Source organism: Nicotiana sylvestris, chromosome 3 (assembly GCF_000393655.2).
Source record: "Nicotiana sylvestris chromosome 3, ASM39365v2, whole genome shotgun sequence".
NCBI classification, from domain to species: Eukaryota; Viridiplantae; Streptophyta; class Magnoliopsida; order Solanales; family Solanaceae; genus Nicotiana; species Nicotiana sylvestris.
Genome location: NC_091059.1, coordinates 36197216 through 36207544, shown reverse-complemented (window position 1 = coordinate 36207544; position 10329 = coordinate 36197216). Strand labels below are relative to the sequence as shown.

The 10329-nt window shown below is 36.0% G+C and overlaps 1 protein-coding gene across 1 annotated transcript; it reads left to right on the top strand.

Annotated features, from left to right (window-relative positions):
• The first annotated feature begins 5097 nt into the window (after positions 1–5097).
• Positions 5098–8176, top strand: LOC104243906 (ADP-glucose phosphorylase). Its single transcript, XM_009799177.2, has 3 exons — positions 5098–5710; positions 7111–7398; positions 7713–8176. Exons 1-3 carry the CDS (start codon positions 5243–5245, stop codon positions 7971–7973), a joined length of 1017 nt encoding a protein of 338 aa, XP_009797479.1. The 5' UTR covers positions 5098–5242; the 3' UTR covers positions 7974–8176.
• The last annotated feature ends 2153 nt before the right edge of the window (positions 8177–10329 follow it).

The following is a 10329-nucleotide window of genomic DNA, read 5'->3' as shown; positions in this document are numbered from 1 at the left end:
CCTACCCTCAACAGGCAAACGGTTGGATGTTAAGCTTGTTAAGTGACGGATGGAACTCCAAGAATTCGTTTGAAACTTCATAATGCGATAAGGCATTAAATTTGTGATTCTAAGGGAGTACAATACAATCTTTCTCAAGAATATCATATGGATGTTTTCCTACTTCGATCTGTCGTTATGTGTTTTTCACAAAGATGTGTGTTAGAGGGATTGTCAAAAAAATTGACTCGGGTATATTAAGGATATTCCTTCTTTCCTTTTGACATGATCCAAGTAACGATACGTAAACGTAATGCTATTTCATAAATGGTTCTACTCTTAGTAACTAAGAAGGTCTACGTTGTTTATTCCTGTAAAATAATATTCAAAGCATGCCTAAGTATGTTCCTAACTCTCTATTAAGGCATTCAATAAAGATGTTAATGTTCATAATGGTATTATATGCATCATCATTTACCACCGAGCTATGGTTTGTCGGGCAGTCATGCATTTAACATCGAGCTACGGCCGGTCAGGAAGTCATGCATTTACCACCGCGCTACGGTCGGTTGGGCAGTTACCACGGATCAGTTGAGCAGTCATGCATCATACGATATGGATAATAGTCTCAAAAAAAGCATTATATATATATATATAAGTATAAGTATAATAAGTATACATATACAGAGATTCAGGTTGATTCTTATATTTCTTTAATTAATGTTGACTTGTTGTTATATTTCAGTTCTGCCTTACATACTCGATACATTATTCGTACTGACGTTTTTTTGTTGCAGATGCTGCATTCATGCCTCCAGATATAGGTAATCAGTTTGACGAGCCCTCATAGTAGACGAGGTTAGCATTCAGCGAAGGATCTGTAAGACTCCACTTCATTCGGAGTGCAGCCGAGTTTATAAGTCATCATATTAGAGTTATGCTACGAACTTATAGTTAAGCAGGGGCCCTGTCCCATTTGATGTCGAATAATCTTAGAGGCTTTGTAGATAGAGGTTCATTTTGTACAATATGTCATAGGCCTTGACGACCCATATGTATTCATGTTTTAAGAACGATGGTTCATTGATACAGCGTTTGCCGACTTATAGTTATTATACATTATGAGTTGTGGCCATGTTGGCCCATGATAGTTACAGAAGAAAACAAATGAGTTACAGAATGGTTTGCTCGGGCTAGTACAGCACCGGGTTCCATCCACGCCTCCCCAGGTTGGGGCATGACAGGATCGCAGGTGCGAGGAAGGCTGCTCCTGCGGTTGTTTGGGTGCTTTTGCGATGTCGCAGGTGCAACCCCTTTTGCGCAAGTGTGCGTTCTGGCTTGGTACATGGAAACCATAGGTGTAGGTGTTGGCTCGCAAAAGCGAGAACGCAGGTGCACATTTCTTGTTCGCAAATGCGGAACCCCTGGGCAACATCATGATATATTGAGGGTTTGGACATTTTATCATATCTTGAGTTGTAAACCTTGATTTTAGGTGATTTTGGAGAGGTTCTTCATGATTTGAGTTGGGTTAAATGTTCTTTATCCGGATTTGGTTATATTTTCATGATTCCATCTTTGTTTTTAACATTAAATTAGTGATTTGAATTAGAGAAAAATGAGAATTTTTGTAAACACTTTCAAAAATGTAAAATGATGATTTGAAGGCTGATTTGATGTCGAAATTCGGATTTTGTGAATTTTGTCGAGTTTCGAGGTGCTGGCTCGGGGTTGACTTTTTAGTTTTCATTAAAGATCGAAGCTTTATTATCCAAAATTGTTTTGGTTTTTATTTGTGATATTAAGTTATTTGGCTAGATTTGAGCTGTCCAGAGGTTGTTTCACACGAGAAGGTCATTTTAGAGTATCATTTTAGCTTCTTTGAGGTAAGTATCTAGCCTAACTTGTGTGGGGGAAACTGCCCTTTAGAATTTAAGTCATTTGTGCCATTTGTGTCATGTGAAGTTGTGTACGCGAGGTGACGAGTACGTACTCGGGCTTATATGTGGGAATTAACCGGTTTAGACTCTTAGGTTCTTATGCCCATTAAAAAGAAATCGCATTATCACATTAAATCTTCCATGTGCTAAATTCACCCTTATGTGTCTTATTTGAAGTTGATTGATTCATGTTCTACCCCTGTTGCCAATATACTATTATATAACTTAATTGAAGTTATTATTATCTCTTCCGTAATTGCTTAACCTTAATTGAAATCATTGTTATCTCTTTCGTAATTGCTTAACCTTAATTGAAGTTATTGTTATCCCTTCCATTGTTGACTTATACTTATCGTCAAGTTGTACTTATTTGAAAATATTGTTACATGTTATCCCTTCAATTTTTAAGTTAGTTTTATTGGATATCGTTGTTACACATTATCGCACTCACTGCTGAGTTATTCTTGTTTGAAACCATTATTTCTTTTTTTGTATTTCATTGTGAGCTCGTTCTTCTGTTTCTTTGTGTTATGTAATTTTTGTGTTGATGTACTTGTCGTAATATCGTATTATTATTGTTGTTATTGTTGTACTCAGTGTTGTTTAGTCGAGGACTATGCGTGGTTATTGTATTGGAATTGTTTTGAGGAAATATTGTGGCATATGAGCACATATGGTGAAAATCATTATATTGTGTTGTTATATTTTTGGTACACATGGTATTGTTGAGAGGATTATCGCGGTGTTCGCATGTGAGTTATTCATGCTATTGTTATTATTGATAATTGCACATGCGACGTGACAAAGTGAGCTATATATGTGGGTTTGTACATGTGACGAGACAAGGTGAGGATATTATTATATGCATGCGGCAAGACAAGGCAGGCATTTACTTTATTGTTGCGCACGTGGCGAGACAAGGTGGGCTATGTCGGGGATGATTTGTGATGGCATAGGGGCATTATTATTGATGATATTTGTGTAGTGGTGTGCCTGCCTTGTGTGAGTTATACATCTTACATTTTGTTGTGTTGTTTCCTATGTGTCATTTATTGCCCCTACTCTTACTTGTTGACTCGAGTTATGATAGAACATTTGCACAAACGTATACGTAATTAATCACTCATATCAGTTTGAGAAGATGAACTGTGATGTCTATTGATCATTTACATGTATTCTTGTATACTTGCCTTCTGTGTGAGACCCGTACTATTAGCACGTGAGTTGTCGTGCGGTTATGAGTTATTGTTATTGCTGGCACGTGAGTTGTCCGTACGTATATGAGATATTGTCATTCCCTTAGCACGTGAGTTGTCCGTGCTGATATGAGGTATTAATGGTATTGACACGTGAGTTATCTGCGCAGCAAGTGAGTTTTTCATGCGGTTGTAATTTATAATGTGGACACAAGATGCCAAGTAATTAGGGTTCGTGATTTGGGAGAGGTGATTTGTGATTACGAGGTTTGGTACCTCGTGGAAATTCTTGAATAAATCTTGTATGAAAGCGGTTGTTCTTGTTGAGTTGTTACTTGTTTTCCTTTACTTGGTTTCATCGGACTTAAGCTGTGTTCAGCTTATTCTACGACATTATTACCTGGTTGTTCCCTGTGTCTAATTGTTGTGTCTAGTTTTCTATTGTGAGTACTATTTTGTTATTTTTACCATGCTGAGATTTATATTGATATTGTTCCCTGTTAGTTTCACATTCATACTTGTATATGTTATTAAGTTTAGTAGGTGTCTTGACTGTCCCTCGACACTACTCTATCGAGGTTAGTCTTGATACTTAATGGGTACTGCTGTGGTGTACTCATGCTACGCTTTCTGCACATTTTTGTACATATCCAGGTACTTCGGAGTTTGTTGATTATTAGCTAGTTGATCGGGCATTTCCTGTAGAGACTCAAGGTATACTTGTTGTCGCGTTCGCATGCCTCGAAGTCACCTTCTGAAATTTTACTTGTACTGTGTATTTCTATTCTAGAACAGTTGTACTCAGATATTTTTCTAGTAAACTCAGTAGAGCTTATGACTTGTACTACCGGTTTTGGGATGTTATGTATCTACCTTGGATTAATGGCGTATTATAGAAATTTTTGTTTCATGTTTAATAATTATTTGGTTAAAATTTGTTATTTAATTAGTAAGTGTTACGGTTACCTAGCCTTAGAGATTATGTGCCATCACGACATTCTACAGAGGGAAATTGGAATCGTGACACAAAATGAAGTAAAGGAAGCCAAAAGTATCTTTTTGTAAAAAAAATGAATTATTTTTTTAAAAAAAAATTGAGGTCTTTAACCAAGACGGAGAAGTGTTTTATGCAGCAGCATAAGCAATTTTTCTTCTCCGGAAGAAGCTACAGATTTTAGCTTCTTCCAACAGGTAGAAACAAAGTAGAAAAATAATTTTCTTGAAGACAAAAATATTCATACCATAAGTTATATTTTCCTAATTATTCCTCGTTAATTTAATATTTTCCTTTTCGATTTCTATCATCCCTTTCTTCTCTTTTTTATTTTCACCATATTTTTATTTTCTTCTTCTATCTGCTTTAAAATATCTCTCTACTTTAAATAAATTTTTTTCTTCTACTATTTTTTTCTTCGGCTCTTATTACTCTTTGAAATGATAAGGCTAATCACCAGATTCAAGCACTTTCTTCACAAGGTATATTTTTTTTCTTTTTGTAGTATAATAATATTATGTGATTTCCAGTTTTTATCTTTATTTATATTTTTTTGGCGTACATACATATATTATAGCTGATAAAATACAATGTTATATAATTATTGTATTCTCAAGATTACATTGTGCTTTTCATACTTGTAACTTGTAAGCACATATCTCCCTACCAATATTATTACTTTAGTATAATTATATTTTATATTGATTAAACTTTTAATATTATATTTTACCTCATATTTATAACTTGAATAAAATTAAAAATCAATTAAGTTCTTTTATGATAATATTTAAAGTCATTTCTATCTTTTAATGAAGTACTAATTATATATTAAAGCTTTATTGATTTTGTAGTGTGACATTCAAAAGAACTTTTTTACAAAAAAAAAAAAAAAAATCAATAAAAATATTTTTAAAATAAGTAGTTTTTTGGCCAAACGGGCTCTTAATGGACATAGATTATTATCTAGAATATGGGTACTCTTGCACTTACACAAAAACTAGAGGAGCAAAGTTGATCAATTTCCTCACGTTTTATATATTCCACGAAACCATGTTCTTAACTTCCGAGATTCTCAGTGAAGCATCGAAGTGAAGTGGAGGAGCACCAAATTCGGAGCCCCGACACAAAGGCAAATGGCGGAGGCAGAAGCACCAAATCGGAGCCCCGAAATTCGGAAAGACAGAATCCACAACAGGTGGGTCCTATTCTCGCCGGCGAGATCACGGCGGCCGTCTGACTTCAAGGCAAAATCGAACCCACAACCGAACAATAAAACAGAATGCCCATTTTGCGCCGGCCACGAGCACGAGTGTGCGCCGGAGATTTTTCGTGTGCCGGCAAATTCCACCGCCGATTGGAAAATCAGAGTTATCCAAAATCTCTTTCCGGCAGTCAGCAGAGAATTGGACTTCCAAAATCCGGTTTCTGCCCTCGGGGACGTAGCTGTTAGTGGGTTCGGGTTTCACGATGTGGTTATTGAATCGCCGGTTCATTCAGTAAATATGAGCGATCTTTCTCCGTCACAAGTTGGGGAAGTTATGCTGGCTTTTAAGAAGCGGGTCGAGCAGCTCCAGAATTATGATAATGTCAAATATGTTCAGGTTTTATTCTGATCCCGTATAAAAATGCATTGGTTTTCGTATCAATTTGTCTATATTTTGTAGTTGATACTGTATATTCATTCTTTGATTTTATATGAATTTAAAATAAATGCATTTAAAAGCTACATAAAAATAGTAGAGACCATGACTATTAAAAGCTAAAAGTATTTAACAAAGTATATGATGAAGGCTTGCTGCAATGGTGAATTTTTTGTTTGCAGTAAAGGACTTTGAAGATTTACCTGGCTTTAATCTTTTGGTGTAATTGCTTATATGGGTTCATTTCCATTAACTTGAAAGTGTTTTGTTTTTGTACAAATAAAATATAAGAGTAAACGTTAATGGTAGAGCCCATCAATGTTTGTACAAAGTGACCAACCAATTATAGCTTCTTTTATGTTATATTTAGCAAACCTATTTTGTCATTTAGTTAATTTTATCTTTAGCTTCTTTTTATTTCAGCTGCTTATCATTTGTCTGCTTTCATTTTGTGGCTTTTTAATTTGGCAGACTGAATGATTTTTCTGTGTAACATTGGTGGAGAAAAGGCTTAGGCTGACAACATGTTTGTCTTTAGGTTTTAATTGAACAAATATAACAGCATTTGACGTTTGTTACTGGAAGAGTAGCTCTTTACTTAGACCAACTTGCTAAAATACTGAACCAAATTATGAGAGGCTTTTGTTGGAAACTCATAGACTGTCAAGTGTCACCTGCTTGAGGGCTTATCATTAAGGAGAATAATTTTAGAGGAAGCTTTTCCATTAATCTGCATAGGAGCTTGTGATATGAACTCTCCATCCATTTATCTGACATGGTTTGATTTTCATGGTAGATTATTTGAGTTTGTATTTTTAGTGACAGGAGAAAATCTGGTAGCATTTAAACGAAGTTGGTTTGATATGGTAAATATCAACTTGACTGTCAATTTGAACTATTTAACAGAACTGCTCTTAAACTTGTAAGTCATGTAGCAGTTTATCCAAAAAAAAAAAAATACTGTAAATCATGTAGCAAGTAGCATATTTGTGGTATCAAGCCAAACCTTGTTTGATATCCCAGATTACAAACCATTTTTGAGAGGTATTGTTAGCTGCACATTCTTGTTACTTGGTTCCTGTTCCATTGCAGAATACTCCAAAATATGCACTTCTATCTACTCATACCAAATATATGTAAGAGAACTTGAGAAGTGATTAGTTGTCATGAAATTGGAGATGAATGAGCACAATATCTGATCTCATGCCTTTTGTGCGTGCAAGGAATTTGCAGTACGGAACAGCATGTGTTGTTTTTTCCACTTTCTTGTTGAGTATAATGATTTGTACTGTACTGAGCAAGATTGTCCCATCAAAGGCTACTGGACTATATAACACTAATTCATTCAATGGCTTATAAAGGTGTTCAAAAACCATGGAGCCTCTGCTGGTGCTTCAATGAGCCACTCTCACAGCCAGATGATTGCTCTTCCCATTGTTCCTCCAACAGTTTCTGCTCGTCTTGACAGTATGAGGGAATACTACAAGCAGACTGGGAAATGCAGCCTGTGTGTTCAACCAAATGAATTGTTAATTGATCAATCAGCCCATTTCATATCATTGGTTCCCTTTGCTGCAACTTTTGCTTTTGAGATTTGGATAATTCCTCGTGATCACTCCTCTCATTTTCATGAACTCGATAATGAAAAGGTAATCGATGCTTTTCTTGTCAATAAGATTGTTTTCATGAGAAAATTATGTGAAGTTACACAGTTTTAACTTTGCAAATATCAGTTATCTCCAAATTCTACGTGAGAAAAGTCACAACGGTAGACCATGAGGGCCTTGACTTATCTCAAGTAGAATTTGCTGATTAGTGAAGAGAAAAGGAAAACTCATCAAAAAACTGATATTCAGGAAAAAACGTACGTTGTTTCAGGCTAAACTAATTTTTTGATTGTTTCTCCATCTCAACAACTACTTAGTTGAAAAGATTTGTGATGTTTTACCAATGAAATATGCAGGCAAATGATCTTGGAGGGTTGTTGAAACTCATGCTTTTGAAGATGTCTTTGCAGTTGAACAATCCACCATTCAACCTCCTTATTCATACCTCCCCATTTCAAGTAGATCCCTCATATGCTCCTTCCACACACTGGTTTTTACAAATAGCTCCCCATTTGAGTGGAGTTGGTGGATTCGAGATAGCAACCGGATGTCACATAAATCCTGTTTTCCCAGAGGATGCTGCCAAAATTCTGAGGGATGTGAGAATCCTTAATTAACAGTATTTAGGGGGAATCTATTAAATCTAATTATTCATATCTGTAGACACAGTAACTAAGGAGATAAAGAGGATGTGGATACAGGGAAGATGTACCCTTTTTATGCGGAGTTATGTGTAGATTCGATTTTGTGATCCATTACAAATGTTATCTTATGTTACACGGTCATTTTCACGCAAAAAATAATTCTCCCTCCATTTCAATTTACCTATTTTCTTTTTAGTCTATGCCAACAAAAATGACCACTTTCTTTATTTGGAAACAATTTACCTTTATGCAATAATTTATAGCCACATAAAATATATGCGCCTCATTTTATACCACAAAGTTCAAAAGTCTTTTCACTTTTCTTAAACTCTGTGTCCAGTCAAATGGGTTCACATAACATTGAAACGGAGGGAGATGTTTGTCAACGTGGAATATAAATTTATGTATAAAGATTTGCTAAAATTACAATAAATAGTAGATATGAACTCATAACTTTAAAAATATAATGGGTTCAATGTCAAAAAAATTTAGATTGATTCCATTGTGTACGGGTAAAATCGGGGGCAATGTTTACTCCGATTCCTCGATGAAAGAACGAAAGGGGAGCACGGTATATCCGACATCGAACATGGTAAAGCGACGTACCCTGTACCTAATATAGCTCCTAGACCTCGGGAGGCGCGGTGGACGGTTATGCATGACAGATAGGTGGCCGTAATACTCGCCCTCAATCGGATATTACGGCGCGAGCTCATTCAGTAACGATTATGGATCAATAATTACCGGAAAAAGAAGATTTTTACCTTTCTTAGACTTATACTAGGACTGAAATTCTCCTACTATATAAAGGAGAAGTTTTTCCTTGATCTGACATATTGTAACACGCAATTCAAAGGAATAAAGTTTACTTTTGTCTTCTAGCAATTGTTTAAGGCATTACTTGTCTGTTTTTCTTCATTCGCGACTGGGCTTGAACTGAGGGTCCAATTGAGGACGAGATCACTGTTCGATCTAAGATCAGGCTTGGTCATAACATTGTGATTGATTTGATCATTTTTTTTATTTCATTTATCTGTTGTTCTTAATTGTTCGTGTTGAATTAAACCACGTATCCGTTAAACCGCGTACAAATTTAATTGTTACCTAATTTTGGAGTAAATAGTTTGGCGTCCACCGTGGGGATAAGGATAATAGTGTTGATTTGATATGTATCTCCATAACACATCCTATTTTACGCTTGTTCTTTGAAATTTTAATTCCAGGTCAGCCTAAAAATGTCAAACTCTTATTCGACACACTTGAATGTTGACGTTGAATCAGGCCATCACGACGAAAATAATAATGTGGTGCCCAGTAATGATATGCTTCCTGCCGATCCTAACGGTGCCCCAGTCGTCGACCCAGTCGATGCTAACTCGCAGGTGACCATCAACATCAATTTTCCAACGGATCCCGAAAATAGTGATCACGGGAAACCCCGACCAACATCTCGAGAAATGCCCGAAAGTGAAGGGGATGGGGGTGAGCCTACGGCTGATTTTCGAAATGTTGTAGGCTCAAGCGGCAATTGCACAACTGCAGAATCAAAGTCATGTCCCCAATAGAGTCGAGCTCGAACAATCCCAGGAAAGCACTCGGAGAGACGAACAAATTATCGAGAAATCGAGTGAAGCCAAGCTCGGGATAAGTTCCGAGGTAATGAAGATGCTCGAGGTAATGAAGAAACTCACCCAAACAATCTTTATACATTTAATTCAAGAATCAATTATAAAAGCCTTAAAATTTCTAACTTTAGAAATTCGAGGTTTGATTCTCCTCAACTTTTAGGGTTAATAGCTAATCTAAAAATTTTATTTTTTTAAAAAAATATATTTATCAACTGACAACTATAATCTTCGCTAACAACGGTAGTTAAAAGTGGGTAGCGGAGTTTATCTTGATTGCAAAGCTCTAAGTTTGGGACAAAGACCTTGTTCTTAAATCCTTGTTGAAAATCTAGTGATTCGAAAATGTAATCATATTAGAATCGATGTTTGGAAATAGTAATTTAATTTTATTCGCGTTAAAAACTCACTTTAGATAGTATTTGGACTCTTGGATGCCTTGAGAATAAGAGGAAAATCTGATTGTTGAAGAGTAAAACTATTTTCTCTTTCCCCGACCCTTTTATACTTGGAGCAAGATTTATGCGTAGCCACACGTAGCTTATGTGTGCCAATGAATAAATAGACCCCTTCCCTTTCTCCATTTTCTTCTCCGCTAGAAATGGATGCATCTTCTATACGTGAATGCGCGTAACTTACGTGGCTTTAATTGTTCTCGTGCATAGTCTCGGCTGCCCCACGCATAGCCTTAGTTGTTCTGCTAC